We start from the raw sequence: 18,652 nt of genomic DNA, 5'->3' as shown, positions 1-18,652 counted from the left end.
CCTCAGATCCATTTCAGCTTTACTATTCCATTTTGCTAATAATTTTGTCCACCACCTAAAGAGATCAATCCTGGGTATTTTACCTGGGAAGAAGGAGAAGGAGAAGAAGAAGGAGAAGGAGAAGGAGAAGAAGAAGAAGAAGAAGAAGAAGAAGAAGAAGAAGAAGAAGAAGAAGAAGAAGAAGAAGAAGAAGAAGAAGAAGAAGAAGAAGAAGAAGAAGAAGAAGAAGAAGAAGAAGAAGAAGAAGAAGAAGAAGAAGAAGAAGAAGAAGAAGAAGAAGAAGAAGAAGAAGAAGAAGATGATATTTCTAGCCTAAACATTAGGAATCAGAGATGGAATACAGATGATCCTTGACGGCTCAAAGTTACAACGGCACTGAAAAAAGGACGGTTTTTCACACTTTTCACACACGGTCGCTGCAGCATTCCCAGGGTCACACGATCAAAATTCAGGTGCTTGGCCTTTGACTCATATTTAAGATGGTCACAGTGTCCCAGGCTCACCTGATCTCCTTTTGCGATCTTCTGGCCACGGGGAAACCAGATACACTTAACCAAGAAAGATCGTAAAATTCGGAAAAAATTCCCCTTAAGTGTCTCGCCTCGCAACAGAAATTTTAGGCTCAATTGTGATCGTCAGTTGAGGATTACCTGTAGACTAGAGAAGCAAGCCACCTGCACCTCTGGGAGGTCATCTAGTCCAGCCCCCTGGTCAAGCAGGAAACCTTCTACCATGTCAGGCAAATGGATGTCCAGTCTCTTCTTAAAGACCTCCAGTGTTGGAGCACCCATTTCACTGATTTTCATCCACTGATTTAAAAAAAACAAAACACATATTTTTTCCCCCTTTCTCACTTCATATTTTTAGGATTGCGTGATGTAAAAAGAGACGCTTTCCTCGAAAGCGGGCGAGAGCCATGTTGCCTTTGTTGTGGTTTAAAATTGGCTTTGGCTTAGGGGAACACAAGGACACCAGAGTTGGGAACTTGACCTTGGGCGACGCAATGAATCGGAGGAGAAAAACGCTTTGCGTTCCTTGGTCGAGCAGAGATAGGAAGATGATTTCCTGGCTCAAAAAATGAGTGATGCAGCCAAGTTTTCCCCGGAGGACACATTTCCAAGCTCCATTTAACAAGGAGACGAGTGACGGGATAATCTCAGGTGTCAGCTGGGCAGGTCAAAGTGTTGCCAGGTCAATCCACACAAGCATTACTACTATGAGTAACCAGAGCCAACTGTTGTTGTTTTTAAAATTTATTTAAATGGGGGAAAATATCCTTGGCCTCTTTGGAAACCAAGATGTCTTGGCAAAGAAGCGGGTTGCAAACAATCCAGAGATGGGGAATTGGGTCGTGCAGCCATCATCTGTAGCCCAGAGGGACTAGAAATTTGGAAGATGAGAATTGCAAATTTATAACGATGATGCACAACTAATTTCCCATGCCCAGAAATGATATTGTTGTATCTCTATAAGCCTTCCTCCTAATTTCAACCCAAGTCTCTCCTCCTGACAAACATGAGGTCTAGAGCCTTCCTTTTGTTTCATCGATTTTGTTTCCCTCGATCAGAAGAAACTTGGATCTCTATAAACCTTCCTAATTTCAATCAAGTCTGTGAGGACTAGAGTCTTGGCTTTGAGTCTGTTCATCAATTCGGTTCCCTCAATCAGAAGAAATTGGTGCTCTCTCTATTCCTTCTTCCCCATTTTCACAGGTTTTCCTCTCCCAAGAAGCACAAGGACTAGAGCCTTGCTTCATTTCATCCATTTTGTTTAATCAAATAGGAGAAAGTGGGCATTTTGGGGCACGGATTAAAAACAAGTTTCTATGCTTAGAAAAGATTATAAAATGCCTCTTTGCTCCTCTCCAGAAGGCCCACGTTATTTCCATCAGCAGCTGGTCACTCAACGATGGACCAACCAGTTGGGCGAGTTTGTTATTCTCCTGAAGAATTTTCCCACAATCCATCAGGCCATCCATCCCTCGGAGCTAAACACCTGGAAAAGCAGCTGGATAGATTTTGCCAGATGGGCCTGAGAAATGACTAAGAAAAGAAGACACATTTTAAAAACATCTGTTCCCGGATCCATTCCACCCTTTCTTTTAATTTCCAAGCCTCCTGTCTCCATGCTATTTATTTATTTTTTCCTGGTTCTGCCCATCCAAATCCACGGCCTGCCTCATCCTTGCAAAACCCACAATTCTAAAAGATAATTCTCCTTTGGGGATTCCTTTGAACGGCCTCAGATGAAAAGAGCAGAGAAGAGTAGAAGAATATAGTTTACTGCGATTAGACAACCCCAAATATGGAAACTCTTTGCATAAAATAATGTATCTGGTATCCCTCAACAAAACCCAGATATTTCTTCACTGTGGACCGTATTTTCATTTCCATAAAAATAACTTGTTTGGAAGGAAGGAAGGCAGGAAGGAAGGAAGGCAGGCAGGCAGGCAGGCAGGCAGGCAGGAAGGAAGGAAGGAAGGAAGGAAGGAAGGAAGGAAGAAGGAATGGAAGGAGGAACGGAAGGAGGGAAGGAATATAGGAGGGAGGGAGGAAAGGAGGGGAAGGAAGGAAGAAGGAATGGAAGGAAGGAATATAGGAGGGAGGGAGGGGGAGGAAGGAAGGAGGAACAGAAGGAAGGAAGGAAGCTGGAATGGAAGGAGGGATGGAGGGAAGAGAATATAGGAGGGTGGGAGGGAAGAAGAGAGGGGAAGGAAAGAAGAAAGAAAGATCAAGGAAACCTTTGCAGGTTTTTCAAACCATGCAACAATGAGAAAAATGTGATTTTCATAATGGAGAAAGTCTCAAATTATACCAGCGGAGGGAGCTCATTACACAGAGTCCTAGCATATAAAGGAGAACATTTGCATTAATTCATACTAATTTGTTCTGGGTTTGGAGATGCCAAGGCATAACCTATAATCTCTCTGAAACAAGCCACAGGGCCGCATTTCGGAATTTCTTTTCGCCAGGAAGGCCTCACAAACTCCAAATAACTTCGGCATCTGAGCGTTTAAGTTTCTCCGAAGGTCAAAAGCTCCAGGAAACTAGTTTGGACCTAGAAACCAGGTTTTAAACTAGGTTTGGGACAAGCCCTGGGCTGATTGTAGAGATCAGCTCACTCTTTTGAGCGCTTGAAAGATATTGACGTTTAAAAAAAGATAATGTTTGCAGATTTTATGATCGTTTGACAATGCCAATAATAATAATAATAATCCAATAAAAGATAAAAAATAAAATCAAAACATTAAAAAAGAAAAAAGCGCATTAAATAAAAAGGACCAACACATACACACATATTAACCCGCTAGTAGAACACCGATTAATACATTACTGTGATATTAGTGGTATTCATTAAAAAATAATACAATTAATATTTTAAAAGGAAGGAACTGAGAATCCATTCTCACAAAACATCGTTTCATCAAACTCGTCTCCAGATCTCCTAAATCTAGATGATAAATCTGGTTTGGGACAAGTGTTTGGATTGCACCGTGCGGAAAGCTTTGCAACGCCGCCGCTGATATTTTAAGATAGACTGCACCACACCAGGGAAGTTTTGTTTGCTGCATGATTGAAAACACAAGGCCGCGTGTCGCAAAAGCACAGATATTCTATTCCTGGCGAAGGACCAAACTGAAGCCGTTGTAAAGTCATTAGACAAACATCTGCTAATGGATGAAGAATCGGGGAGGGGCTGATTGAGGATTCAATTAGCCAATTCACACCCGCACTCAACGAATTTAATCTGGTGGGGGCAGGAAGTGACGCTGCTTGGGAAATCGAATAAAAAGGCGGATGGCAACATTGGGTCCCTCAACCTGTTCCGGTGGTGGCTTACCTCGACATCTCTGTGTCTTACTCCCAAAACCTTCAGGTAAGTCTGATGGTTTGATTGATCTCGCTGTCAAGAAATTTCTGCTCCGTTCTAGGTTGCTTCTCTCCTTGATTAGTTTCTGTCCGTGATTTCTTCTTCTGACTTCTGACGGCTGATTTAGAGAATAGGCTGATCTTCTCTGGATTTCTGCAAAAAAGAAAGAAAGTCCAAAGTAGATTTGAGGAAATTTTTTGAGGGGCTCCGATGAAATGAGACACTCGCGCTCAATACATTCCTTATTTTTCCCCCTCTTCTCTTTGCAGGCTTCTTCAACCTCCTGGAGAATCATGTCCCAGCAGAAACAATGTTGTAAGATCCCTCCCTGTCCAGAAGCTTGCTGTCCTCCCAAAGGTCCCCAGAAGACATGCTACTCACGTCCCAACAAGGGTGTTCCCCAAAAGGGACCTTGCTGCCCTCCAAGCAAAGATGTCAAGTGTCCTCCACAGAAGGCCAAACAGTCTCCCAAAAATTGCTGATGGTCATCATGCCCCATGGATGAAGGGGGTGAGAAAGACCTTCAACCCACCTTCCCCTGGTGCTGTTTCCATACCTTCCTCTTCACGTCCTCCACCAACATCTTCTGGAAACGGCCCTGGTGCTTGTTAGATCTTCTCAAGAACATCCAGATTTCGTTCCATTTCCCACGGAGTGATTTTTCTCGCTCTCGAGGGGATAACAGCAAAGTTTTAATAATAATAAAAAAAACAACCTTGCTCCTCCAGAGAACCTGTTGAGTGTTGGGTTTTGGTTTTTCTCTTGGGCGAGACGCTTCTGGAGAACGTCTGGGGATCCGGGTGGCATCTGGGTTCAAATGCAGTCAAGGAGGCCACAAATCTGGGCAGGGTGATATGGTCAAGGATGGGGAGGACGGGGGACCCCTTAATACCTCCATAGACTCCCACGTCTTTTGCTGACACTTATTAAGGGAAGATCTTTTTGGTGGCTCTTCTATAGCACCTTGGATGTTGTAATGATCAAACATTGGGGAAGTTCAGAAAATTTGGTTTTTCCACTGAGATTCATTTCATTTGTCTGTCTGTCTGACTGACTGACTGTCTGACTGTCTTGATCTCTCTCTTCTCCATCCATCCATCCATCCATCCATCCATCCATCCTTTTTTTCTCACTCTCTTGCTCTCTCTCTCTCTCTCTCTTCACCCACCCATCTCTTTCTCTCTCTGTGTCTCTCCCTCCCTCCCTCCCTCTTTCTTTCCATCCATCCATCCATCCTTTCTCACTCTCTTTCTCTCTCACTCTCCACCCATCCACCCATCTCTTTCTCTCTCTGTGTGTGTCTGTCCCTCCTCCCTCTCTCCATCCATCCACCCACCCACCCACCCACAGACAGACAAACTGAGACCGGATTGGGAAGGTAATCCTTGGATTGCCAGACCAAATCTTCTTCATAATCCAGAGATAATAATGTAGCCAAAGCCAGAGACCATTTTGTCAAACCAAACAGGTGTTTAATTAAACTTAGCCTGAAGCTAACCAGGATGCCCAGGGCTATGATTCAATTGAGCAGACACCCAACTCCTTTGACCAGGTCTGTGTATAACACACGGAGAGCAGACACTGGGTGTTCATTTGCGTGATCCTCGGAAGGCGACCTTCTCCCCTTGGGGAAGGGAGGACAACCTCTGGCCAATTTAGGTGTCTCTTCCATATCCTCTTCTTTGTGGAGGAAAGATGCTTCTGGACTACAAGTCACAGCAAATGGACAGCCACAGCCACAGCTTGGCTGCCTTAAATTTCCTGGCCAAAGAACTGAATTTAGAAAGATAGGGAACTCAAGCCATGTTTGGCTTTATGGGAGACTGCTAAACCTTTCTGATGGACATCATGAATGGATGGATAGATTGGATGGGTAGAAGAGAGAAGTCAAAGGAAGGGAAGATAGATCAAAGCGAACCGGAGGGAGGGAGGAAGGAAGGAAAAGGGAGGAAGAATAGGGAAGGATAAAAATGGGTAGAGGAGAAGGAAGGAAGGAAGGAGAGGGAGGAAGGATAGGGAAGAAAGGATAAGAAATGTAGGAAAGGAAGAAGAAGGATAGAAGGGAGGAGAGAGAGGGAGGGAGGAAGAATAGTGAAGGATAAAAAAGGAGAGAGGAGAGAAAGGAAGGAAGGAAGGAAGGAAGGAAGGAAAAAAAAATTACAAGATAAAACTGATTGAATATACAAAGATTCAAAGCCAGCATTTGGAATTAAAACTTCCAAAGCCTTGGCCCAGTTGGATAAACCAATAAAGTCCATTTTCTCCTATCCTCAATTTCTGAAGTCTCTAATTCCTCCCCAGCCTGTTGTGAAAGAAACACGGAGACCGGCGCCCCACCCACTCACCCCGGAGACATTCTAAGCTGAACGGAATAGCGATCTTCACAAGTTCCGGCAAATCCAAAACTTTTCTTGTGATTTGATCCCCGGATCAATTTTCATTTTGCCTTCTGCTGAGCAGAGCCAAACAAGAAATCACTTCCAAAGATACACGTGGGAATAACACAGCATTTTATTGCAACTTCGTAGAGGCAGAGAAAGTAGAATTAGCAAAGAGACATTTCTGCTTGAGCGAGAAGGACAGACACAACCAAATTTATAGATAGATATTCTCTCTCCTTTTTTATCCTTCACTATTCTTCCTCCCTCCCTCTCTCTCCTCCCTTCTATCCTTCTTCTTCCTTTCCTACCTTTCTTATCCTTTCTTCCCTATCCTTAGATAGATAGATAGATAGATAGAATGTCCAGTTGCTTGAAGATGCTTGAAGGAAAACAGGTGTTGGAAATGGTTTGTCCTGAAATTTCTCGTTTAAATGAAGGCGAAAACAGAAATCTGGAGAAGATGAAAGCTGCGTGTTGCTCCAAGGTGTCCTGGCCTTTAGAACGGAAGGGCCTCCCTAAGCGAACACAGCACAGGCAGAGAGACATTTTTTCTTCTGCATAAACTTGTTCGTGTGATCTGAACATTCAGGCTAACAACCACACATCCAGGTGTTTCCCGGCTGTTTCGAAGGCAGGGATAGGGGATGGGTCTTCTCCAAATCACTTGGAATATTTGGCATGCTCCCACCCTCATCCCAAAACGAGACACTGATGCAGCTAAACTCTCGACCCCACCCCCCGTAGCGGGAAAGGACATCCAGAAGCGAGGACGGATATTGCAATTTTCAAAGGGGTTTCCTCCCTCCCTTTCATTAATGCCAATTAAAGAGAACGTTTATTTATTTTCCACTGCAAAAACAAAGGGCTTCGGTCGATGAGACTTACTCATCGCACACACCTGGCCTTCTTTTACATGAAGTGAGGCTGGTAAGATGCCAGAAATATCGTTGTGCTTTCCATTTCTGGAGAACTGACCCCGGGCTTCACCGAGACGCATCCGGACGGTTCTAAGCACACGGTGGAGCCTGGAATCACGTAGGACATCCCCCCACCGCCTTGCGGGCTCAAGCAGTGGTCCGAACAGCTGGATCCACCTGCGGGTGGAGATGGTGGGGCGCACGTATCGGCTGTCTCCGTCAAGCAAGGTTGGGAGGTGGCACTTGTTGGAGAACCAGGCTGCACTGCCACGGACCCACACGGGACGGAAGGAGATCCTGCACACGTTTCGGTGCGCAAGGACAGGCAAGGCGATGCGCAGGGGATGGAGATGTCCCTGGGGCAGAGCCCAACCCTGAAGGGAGGGCCCGCGCATGGCTGCTTGGTTTGGTACGAGAGGCTGTCGGAGGCCCTGCAGGCTTCCCAAGGGGCAGAATCACAAGTTTGGACACACTGGGCCATGTCGGTCGATGTGCAGGAATCCTGGGCGTCCCCTGAGCACTGGGCAACGTCGATGGGTGGAGGAAGGCAAGGCTCTTTGCATTGGTAAGCCATGCTAGAGAAGGTCAGGACTTCAGTCTAGAAAGAAGGGGAAAAAAAGGGGGAAACGATCACACATTGCAATCGTCCGGATCTGTACGCAGGAGCAATTTTGCCAAGCAAGTCACCTCTTCCAGGGCAGACGGGAGGAGCCCAGCTGCGTCAACGGGGCGGAATAGCAATCATAGAGTCTTCTAGTCTGACCCATTGCTCAGAAGATAGAATGACAGAGTTGGAAGAGATCTTGGAGGTCTTAGAGTCCAACCCCCTGCTCAGGGAGGAAAACCTACCCCATTTCAGACAAAAGGCTGCCCAGTCTCGCCTTAAAAAGCAGGTACCGTGTGCTTTGCCAGTTGCCAATCCTTCCTCCGATGCCCCCTTGGGCACCTCATCACTTAAGAAATGTCCTTCTTCATTTCTCTTTCCTTCCTGCCTCCGGAAATGGATTGCATTGACAAGTACATCAGATACCGTCAACGCCAAAATCCAGCCATCCGGTTTCAGGCAGGGAGGACCAAAGAGAAAGAAAGAAGGAACATTTGGTATTTTCCCGCTGCCCTGAACAGAGAATAGCCAGACATTTCTGTGAGGCAAGCAGGATTGAATTGCAGTTGCAATCCTGGCAATTGTTATTGAAATATAGACTGCTGCAGAAGATGCCCCCTATGTTATTGATATGCAGGAAGGAAGGAAGGAAAGGAGGAAAGAACAAGGAAGGGAGAAGAAAAGCAAGAACAGCAGGGGAAAGAAAGAAAGGAAGGAAAGAAAGACAAGCAGAAGAAGGAAAGAAGGAGATAAGAAAGAAAAAAAGAAGAAGGAAAAGGAAGAAAGAAGGAAAGGAAAAAAACAGAGAAAGAAAGGAAGGAGGAAAGAAAGAAAAGAAAGGAAGGAAAGAAAGACAAGCAGAAGATGGAAAGAAGGAGATAAGAAAGAAAAAGAAGAAGGAAAAGGAAGAAAGAAGGAAAGGAAAAAACAGAGAAAGAAAGGAAGGAGGAAAGAAAGAAAAGGAAGGAAGGAAAGAAAGACAAGCAGAAGAAGGAAAGAAAGAGATAAGAAAGAAAAAAAGAAGAAGGAAAAGGAAGAAAGAAGGAAAGGAAAAAACAGAGAAAGAAAGGAAGGAGGAAAGAAAGAAAGAAAGAAAGAGAAAGAAAGAAAGAAAACAGGAAGGAAGGCAGGGAGGCAGAAAAAAAGAAAAGCAATGAGGGAAGAAAGAAAAAAAAACCAAGGAAAGGAAGGAAGGAAGGAAGAAACACAAGCAGAGGAAAGAAGAAAGACAGGATGAAAGAAATAAGGAAAAGAAAAGCAGAGAAAAGCAAGCCAGAGGACGAGTAAACAAGGCAAGCAGGCGGGCACCCTTCCCTCTCACCCACTTTGCGGTCTCTGTCTGATTCCCCCAAACCTCCCTGAATACATTTCAAAGGAATTTAACTCCCTGCCCCCACCGCAAAAATCTGCCTTCCCCACAACCAGCCTCTGCAACCCGTTTGCACCCTCGTTCCCTTCTGCTGAGCGAAAGGGCCACAAAGCCCCACATGCAGGGTGTGGCGGGGTGGGGGCATTTTCCCACAACCCAGCGGCAAAAGGAATCAGAGATGACGCAGGATCGTGTTTAAAAGTGCCAAAAGAGCCAAGACAGAAGCCTACGGTATATAAACCCGCTTTCATAGTTCGGTCCAACTTCCCAAGTCAAGACGAGACTTACGGAGCTCTTGCAACTGCCTGGAAGACATGCAGGAGCCACAAAGGTTTGTCGAGAGGTGCGGTTGAGCCCAAAGCTCTTTTTTATACAGAGGGATAGCAATTTTGTTTTTTTTTTCCACCGATCCATCCTCTTCGCCCCGTCCACGCCTTTAATTCATGAATTAGGCCAGCTATTAAAACCGTGCATAATACAGGCTGGAAGGATTTGGCGGTAGGATAATTATTCCTGATGCAAACCCTTTCCATAAATCCCCAGCCATCACTCAAAAGTATTAGGGCGGTCCTTTCAATGACACTTACCTGGATACAGGTAGGGGACACGCCCAGAGGCCAGGAGGATGGGTGGCAACGCCCGCCCATCCGAATCTTCCCGGATTGATCGTTTTTAATTTATTTACTTAGCTTCGTTTGTCAAGCATGGATGAGGAGACAAGTGTAAGCGTGAACATAACATCAGTGGTGGGATTTAGCCAGTTCGCACCAATCCGGGAGGACTGGTTGTTAATTTTCTGAGCAGTTCGGTGAACCGATAACAGATAACAGATCATCAGAGTTGGAAGGGGCCTTGTAGGTCATCTAGTCCAGCCCCCTGCCCAAGCAAGAGACCCTACGCTATTTCTGACAGATGGGAGTCCAATCTTTTCTGGAAAACCTCCAGTGATGGAGAAGGGAGCTAGGGAGGAAGGAAAAAGGAGAGAAAGGAGGAAGGAGGGAGGGAGGGAGGAAGGAAGGAGAGAAAGGAGGAAGGAGGGAGGGAGGAAGGAAAAAGAGAGAGAAAGGAGGAAGGAGGGAGGGAGGGAGGAAGGAAGGAGAGAAAGGAGGAAGGAGGGAGGGAGGGAGGAAGGAAAAAAGGAGAGAAAGGAGGAAGGTGGGAGGGAGGGAGGAAGGAAGGAAGAATAGCAGAATACAGAGTTGAAAGGGACCTTGTCGGTCATCTAGTCCAACCCCCTGCCCAAGCAGGAGACCATACACTATTTGTGACAGGTGACAGCCCAGTCTTTTCTTGAAAGTCTCAAGTGATGGCACTCCCACAACTTCAGAAGGCAGCGTTGTATTATAAGATCTGGGTTTTATTTATAACCTACAAGGTCCCTTCCAGCTCCGATTATCTGTTAATCTGCTATTTTATGAATGGCTAAACAGAAGAGTAAGAAATTGAAGTATATTGTCATAGTAACGGTATGTTATAATTGACTATTTTTGAATAAGTTATAATACGAATGCAATTTAGTAAGAGTTGAGATTTGCTTTTAAAGATAACCTGGAACTGAAATTAAAACTTTAATGATAGCATAGTAGTGGTACGATACGATATAGAATGTTGATTAGACTATAATATGAATGTAAACTTAAGAAGAAGGAATTATAAGTATTGTGCACACAACATACGTACCAAATCGACACACCGTACAGTTGAAAGAAGATTTTATTTCTTGTCTTGTTTGTTTGTTTTTTTTAAAAAAATCCCTTTTAAATGTTTCCTGGTGGGGTTTTCAATGCGTGTCGTTTCCCTCCAACACGGGGAAAGTTTCCCAGCAGCTGTTCGGAAAAAAACCCACCCCCTTTTCAATCCCTGAAGCCATCTTAATCTTGGGTTGGAAAAGAAAATCCGTGGAATGTGGGTTTCCACCCGTATTTTTATCCTTTGATTTGGGGTTATAAAACAATGAGCTGATTTATTTCTTCCTACAGGCGCCAGTAGGAAATGCCTAATGGTTTTCTCAGGGCTTCTAAATCTCTGCAGGAGTTGGCCTTTCTTTTGAGGTGTAAACCTCGCCCCCCCCATAATTTTATTTATTTATTACCCAGATGGAATTTCAACTCTAGGGTGAGAAAAGGACTTTGGAGAGGTTCTTTGGTAGCATTCGCCGCTGCCAAAAACTTACTTCCCAAAATCACACAAAGGGCAACTTTAAACTCTTTTCGAAAACGATGTACATTCTTGTGAAACTTGTACCTGGCTAGGAGGTCGATATAAATCTTCCAGGGTCTGAAACAGTCTACCAGGCTGTTGCCAGAGGAAAGAAACTGGCAAGGAGGGAACTTCCTCCAGGAACTACATTTGGAAAAAAAATATCTTTCTTTCTTCTTAACTATCCGCCTAGGAAGAAATTTAAATATTCATCGGTTGTCTTTCTCGCCAGGAAACGTGGCTGACCTGATGACTGAACTCAGTCATTTTCTGGATCTACATAATGCACAGATTTCAAATGAACTTAGTTTGCGTAATAGGCATGTTAAACGGGTTGGTCTTTCACAAACTTGATTTATTTATATATCAAATTTAGCACCACCTGTCTCACCCGCATTAAATTAAGCATGCCCTATAAAAGCCTTCCTTCCTTCCTCCCCTTCCTTCCTTCCTTCCTTCCTTCCTTCCTTCCTTCCTTCCTTCCTTCCTTCCTTCCTTCCTTCCTTCCTTCCTTCCTCCCATTCCATTCCCTTCCTCTCTAATCCTTCCTTCTTTCCTTTCTTTATCCCTTCTTTCCTCTCTCCCATCTTCCCTTCCCCTCTAATCCATCCTTCCTTCCTTCCTTCCTTCCTTCCTTCCTTCCTTCCTTCCTTCCTTCCTCCCATTCCATTCCCTTCCTCTCTAATCCTTCCTTCTTTCCTTTCTTTATCCCTTCTTTCCTCTCTCCCATCTTCCCTTCCCCTCTAATCCTTCCTTCCTTCCTTCCTTCCTTCCTTCCTTCCTTCCTTCCTTCCTTCCTTCCTTCCCTCCCTCTCTCCCTTCCTTCCTTCTTTCCTCTCCTTCCTTCCTTCCTCCCTCCCTCCCATCTTACCTTCCCTGCCCTGCCCTGTCCCTCCCTCTAAATAAATCTATCATCTATATCTCCCCTTCTATCTAGCTATTATCTGTCCGTTTTATTTTCATTGTCATCCATCCATCTTTCCTTCCTTCCCTTTTGGACAACGGAAATACATGCCAGTGCCTTGAAGAATTTCAGAACGCACCAAAAAAAGATTCTTTCATCTGCTTTTATTTGCTCTGGATGAGCAAGGAAGTGATAGGAAGAGGAGAGAAGTCCGTCCGTCCACTAGCAATTAAAAAAGGACCCTCCCCCACAATCAAAGGGGGTCCTTCAGAAGACCTGGATGCAGAAATCGCAACCCCAGGATACGGCGAAAGTGGCGAGCAGAGAAGCTGTAAAATGTGCACACAAAAAACCTTCTCCTGTATGGGGTCAAAAGAAAGGAACTCGGGCCAAAACTTCACGGAAGAAGGAACTCAACCGGTGTCAACGTAGTTGGCTTCCCACACTCCAGCGCTGAAGTCGGGGTGTGTCTGTACGTGTTCAGCATTTCTTCACATTGCACTGGTTTGCCGACTGGCACCCCTTCGCACAGACCGTGTCATCACAACTTTTCACACACTTTGCGCCCTTGCAGGGATCCATGCAAGCCATGGGCTCAGGCGCGGCGCATTTCGTGGCACACTTGCTGGCCCCCTTGGAGGCAATGCAGACGTTGCAACAGGGGTCCTGGCAGAGCACCATGGCAGGGGCCAGCGGCGCTGCGACAGGGGAGAGGCGTACAGGGGAAGCGCAGACGGGGGCATAGCCACCTTGGCTCTGGATGGGGGCCACAGATCCACAGCAGGCTGCACACTGGCAGCTCTGTAGTTGGGGGGCGCAAACGGTGCTGTTTTGCCCCTGGTTCTGGCTCACAGAGATGGTGGCACAGGGAGAGAAGCTTTGGGTCTGCACCGGAGTCAATACCACGGGTCCGCAACCCTCGTGGCAAATTTTGGTGCACTGGCCCGAGCTTTGGCCTTGGGACACGCAGATGGCCCCGGTGGGAGAGGCGCAGACTTCGATGCCCTGGCCTTGCGTCGGGGAGATGCAGACAGTGGTTCCAGGACCCACGCAGACGGTGGCACCCTTCAGGCAGGGGGGAGGGAGGCAAGGTTGTTTGCACTGGTAAGACATCGGGGACGGAAGGTGGCTTGTTCTGCAAAAGGAAAACCAGACAATTTCAGAATAGTTCTTTTGGGAAAAGGTTAGCTATCCAACAATCCTTTTGCAACCTGGTGACATAACTCCAAAAGCACAGGACTTGAACCACAATCCTCTACCATTGTTCCTTCAGTTGGAAAATCAGGGAGAGAGGACGGGGCCCAGTCCAAAGTTATTCTGAACAGAATAACCGAGTTGGAAGGGACCTTGGAGGTCTTCTAGTCCAACCCCCTGCTCAACCCGAAATGGCCAATCTCTTCTTGAAAATCTCCAGGGTTGGAGCATTTACAACTCCTGGAGGGAAGATTAATTGTTCTAACTGTCAGGAAATTTCTTCTTAGTTTTAGGTTGCTTCTCCCTTGGATGAGTTTCCATCCGTTGCTTCTTGTCCTGCCTTCAGGGGCTTTGGAAAATAAGCTGACCTTGTCTTCTTTATGGCAGCCGCTCAATTTTTGGAAGACTGCTCTCATGTCACTCCCACTTTCTTTTAATTAAATTAGGCAAAACTAATTCAATTAACAGCCTCATCCTACACAGATACCACCCCCGCCCCCCTTAGAATTCCATGAAACTTGCTCCTGGAAAAATAGTTATTATTACTGCAGCTTATAATATGATCATAAGTTGATTGTAACAGTTTGTGAGAATGGCCTTGGGAGACCGGAAGGAGAGAGGAAGACTGGACAACCGGTGTGTAAACGGTATCTCAAACATAGGAGAGGGAGAGTATGGAACATATCTTGGAACAGACTTTCCCTAATTTACCAGAGAGTAAAAGGATAGGATCAGAGCAATTTTTTTCCCTCTTGCAAAATTCTGTTAATGGAACTCTACAATAAAAATAAATGTAGTGCTTCTGGTTGTGCTTCTTCTCTGAAGCAACTTACAAGACTACAATTTATTGACTCAGGAATAATCCTATCGGATCAAAGGGCCCCCACATCGCCAGAGAAGAGCTGAGTTTGCAAAACACCTTTTATCCCGGATTAAGGAATTATTTCCAGCCTCTGGGAGAGGTTTTTACGATCCGCTAACATTCCCGGAAGAAAACCAAAAGAAAGATTAAAATGAGGGATGCAAAACCGGTTTTCTGGGCCTGATTAAATCTCTGGCATGAATATTGTACGCTAAATATATTTTGGGGAAACTCCTATGGAAGCACGGCTGAAGTTCCGACCATCCGTTATTAAATTATATTCCATTTTAGTGAGTTTTTGGCTGAAGGGTGGGAAGTTTCAATGACTTTTTTTTACTTCCCATCATACCAACAAGGTAGCTACCTAACATTAAAAGAAGCCCCTTCAAGGTGAGTGTGAAGATTTCTTCATAATAAGATTGCCACACCCTACTTTTCTAGAACCTGGTTATCTTCTCCCAATCTTTCCTCGCGCCAGCTCTGGGAATGTCCGCTCCAATCCAAATACCATTCACCTCCCTTGTGTGTCTCCACTCTGTTTCAATCCTTTCTTTGTACCCTGTAATTCCCCCAATCTTTAAGAGATTGCTTTCTCCGGCATCTTGAAGGGTTGGGTTGATTCCCTCATTCCTTTCTGTCTAAATATCATCAACTGCCCTGAAGACACCAGTGTGGATTGCTACCTTGACTCTTCCCGACCATTTTCCGCCTCCCGCTTGATGGAACATTGCCACAAGGTTCTTGGTTGCTAAAGATGGTTTCCAGATCCTTTGGAGAACAAAAGGGTGACACTTACCGCAGTCGTCGGTGAGCTGCAGGACTTTCCAGGAATCTGATGTTCTCTTGAAGGACACCTTCAGATCTGGTCTCTTTTATATGGCTCGGAGCAGACTGGCCTCCAGAAAATTGCCCCAGGCAAGAAAGAAACATATAGTTAGGATAATCCCAATGAATTCCACCTAGTGCTCTTCAAATTGCTGATGGACCAGCCTCATTAGTTTTGGATGGAATTGGGTGAGCGGAAGTCCTAATGAGACGGTTCATACACGTGGAGTGGGAGACATTGAATCCCGATCTTCTGAGATGAGATGGAAGTGGTTGATGCACGTGGAAGCAACGAACGGGCTAGGCTAGCTAAAAAAAACACCTAGAATGGATTACTTTTTTTTGAGGACATTCATCTACAGGCTCCCTGTTGCTCTTATCTTCAGCCAGAAAGACTAAGATCTTCTGATGGAACTGTTGGTGACTCCCATTGCATGGATGTTTGTTAGCTTTTGGAAGCTCGATTGGGAATGGTGGTCAGTTAGAAGATAACTGTGGGGCCCAATCCATCCTAGAACATCATTCCAGAAGGAAAACCAGCACCACAAATGAGCTGCTAGCTGATGTTTTATGTATACAGAGTCAAATAATTCGACTGCGGACATTAGGAAATGCACATATATGCATGAAGCTGCCATCATCTCATTGTTCAAGCCGAGCCGACGCGGATGTGTGTTGTAAATGATTAAAATTTGGCACACCATCTGCAAACATTTCTACAACCGCCATTGGTCCCTTAGGAATGTAACCACCGGGAAAACGTGTGTGTGTGTGTGGAGCTTTGACGGTCTCATATCCTGGTTTTATTATTTTTAGTTTTATTCTTGGTAAAAGAAGGCAGGAAAGGGAGCAGAGCAAACATAACCACAGGAGCTAATTCTACTTCATTGGAAAGTGATCTTAAGAGGATCTTGCAGGTCTGAAAGTACAAATATCCCACTGCCTCTTTTATAGCCTGCAATGTTTCTTCTTCTCACCTCCCTGTCCTTTATATAGCTGTGGGCCAAGTTGCCTCTTATCTGATGGTTCCCCAGGCAGCGTTTCTTACATCCATCTCCCCAGGTTTCCCCCACATACCATTATAGAAGAGAAGGTATGACCAAACCTTTTGCTCATAGACTGACAGGAATTGCTGGATCCAGTTTCAGATCCGGCTGGGATCTAGAGCCAATCCCACTTCTTTTTTTTTTTTTTGCTGCAGTAGTGAAGTTTTGTGCAAAACAACAGGATTCGCTTGTGTTGAAAACATGTACAATACATTTGGCAGAGGGAGTATTTACTTGAAGTTGGAGACCCTAAAAGGAATTCTGTGCAATTAAAAGTTGAGGTTTATTTCAATGACAAGAAGGCTGGGATCAATTAGTATTTAACAGAGTAACAGGGTTGGAAGAGAACTTGTAGGTCATCTAGTCCACCCACCTACCCCAATTATATTTAACTGCCTATAATTATCTTCTGGGCCTTAAGATAATCTCCATTCGACAAAATTGCTTTTTTTTAAAAAAAAAAAAACCATAAAGATTAATTGTTCAAAGGACTTATGAATGGATAGAATATTCTCAATTCATGTATCTTTCTCTTTGACTAAACCTAATTGAAAGAACATCTAATTGAAAGAATAGCCAGTCATGTGCTGTTAGATCCAGAAAAATAACAATTACAAATAATTTTACAAAATTCAGCGTTGATTTTGTATTGGGTAACAATGTCATCTGTTTCATGTTCTCTTTTGATTGGATTTTGACTTTTGCCTATAGCTAAAGTCAAATGCAATAAACAACCACAAAAAAAAAATGAACCACCACACCAAAAAACAAAACAAAACAGAACAAGCGAGATAGAAAACAGCCTGTAATTAAATAGCATTTTTTCTTTTTGCAGTTCAATGCTTTACTTCAGAAAAACATTAGAACGCTGTTCCCGAGGGCATGCATTTACTTATACACTCTGGAACAACACACCAGATATTTCACACAAATATACGTGTCACAGCAACTTAAAAGTTGGGTAATTTTTCTTACTCTGCAAACCGCGTTTTGGATTTTGACTGCTTGGCATAAAAACCTAGGCAAGGCCAGGTGGAAAAGAAAAGAAGAGAAAAGAAACAGGTCTGGCTGAACTTTAAATCTGCACATGAATTAAATCTGCACACAGATCTCTTTAAAAGCAAAGTCATGGACACACATGACTCCCTCAGCACTAAATCACTCCCGTAGCTGTCATCTTAAAAATTTGCAAATTTGACAGCAGGGTTTGGTGCCGCTCCCAAATTTTGGAAGGGCTGCGTTTTGTGGCCACGGACCTGAAATAGCAGATCACGTTTTAATAGTTTTGGTGTGTGTGTGTGTGTTGAAATAGATGTGCACAGGGGAGGAACTGGTTAGAGTTTAAATTTAGTGATTCACTTAACAACGGTGGAAAGAAAAGTAGTAAAATTCACATAACAAATGTCTTACTTAACAAGCAGAAATTTTGGGCCCCATCGTGGTTGTATTTCGAGGACTTACCTGTATAAATCTTTCTGAGAGTTGTGGAGGCCACTTGGAGGTTGATCTGTGGCCTCCAAGCGGCCTGAATGACTCTCAGAAAGAGTACTAACAAACAGATGACTGCTAAGCAATATAAGTCCATCCATCGGCCACCATTCAGTCAGAATGAAAGAAGCTTCTTGGTTGAGAAGTGAAACATCTTCAAGGAAAAAGAAAGTTCAATTGTCCTTTGGAAAAAGAGCACATTTGCGACAAAATTATTCCAAAAAACTGTGTAATCAACCAGGAAACCAGATCAAACCAGATCCAGATCAAACATTGGAAGAATTTATTGGTAAGTTTGGAAGGGAATATTTTGATCTTTTCCTAACTTGGACATTAAGAGCCTCTCTATATTTGTGATCTAAGGTAGCAATTATTAGGATGAATCAAGCCATCAATCAAATTGTTTATTACAGCCATAAGTCCAGATACAGTAAACTATTTAGTTAATAGAATTGTCACAGTCATCTATATATATAAAACAGTCACCTATGTATATGCAATAGTCATCTATGTATATAAAACAGAAAAACAATTAATGTAAGAGCTAAAGATAATGAGGTGTATAATAACATAATATATTATAATGCTGTGAAAATATTATAAAAGAGATGAATAAATAGATGGAGAGCTTAATAAGATAGAAGAAATTGGTCTGGAGTTTGTTAAACAATCACCCTCATAATTTCATTTTCAGGCTTTAGCTGTGATTTTTCGTTAGTTTGGTGATTTTTCCCCTTTCAACAAATGACCAAGGCCTGCTTCTAACTTGAGGGCATGTGATGAAGAACATCAGAAAAATAAAGGAGGTTTTTGACGATCAAACTGAATATAGTAAATTCACTGAGTCATTCTTTGGGGAAAATAACAATTAAGAGAATTAAGTGGCTGACCCATCAATTCATGAAGGATCTTGAGTCTTCCAGAATGGAATTTGCTCTCTCATCCGATGGGTGGATCAAAAGCAAAGTTCTCAAGAACTTATGTCATTCTTTT

At 44.1% G+C, this 18,652-nt stretch overlaps 1 protein-coding gene across 1 annotated transcript; it reads right to left on the bottom strand.

Annotated features, from left to right (window-relative positions):
- Positions 1–12,453: 12,453 nt before the first annotated feature.
- On the bottom strand, positions 12,454–13,361 carry PRR9 (proline rich 9). The gene has a single exon (XM_087914135.1). The coding sequence runs from the start codon at positions 13,355–13,357 to the stop codon at positions 12,725–12,727; it is 633 nt and encodes a 210-aa protein (XP_087770261.1). The 5' UTR covers positions 13,358–13,361; the 3' UTR covers positions 12,454–12,724.
- Positions 13,362–18,652: the final 5,291 nt, after the last annotated feature.

Source organism: Pseudonaja textilis, chromosome 16 (genome assembly GCF_049901715.1).
Source record: "Pseudonaja textilis isolate UNSWEBS1 chromosome 16, rPseTex1.2, whole genome shotgun sequence".
Lineage (NCBI taxonomy): Eukaryota > Metazoa > Chordata > Lepidosauria > Squamata > Elapidae > Pseudonaja > Pseudonaja textilis.
This window is presented reverse-complemented; position numbering and strand designations above follow the sequence as displayed.

What these genes read in the sequence shown, in the direction of transcription:
- PRR9 (XM_087914135.1), bottom strand. Translation starts at nt 13,357, where the DNA reads ATGTCTTACCAGTGCAAACAACCTTGCCTCCCTCCCCCCTGCCTGAAG.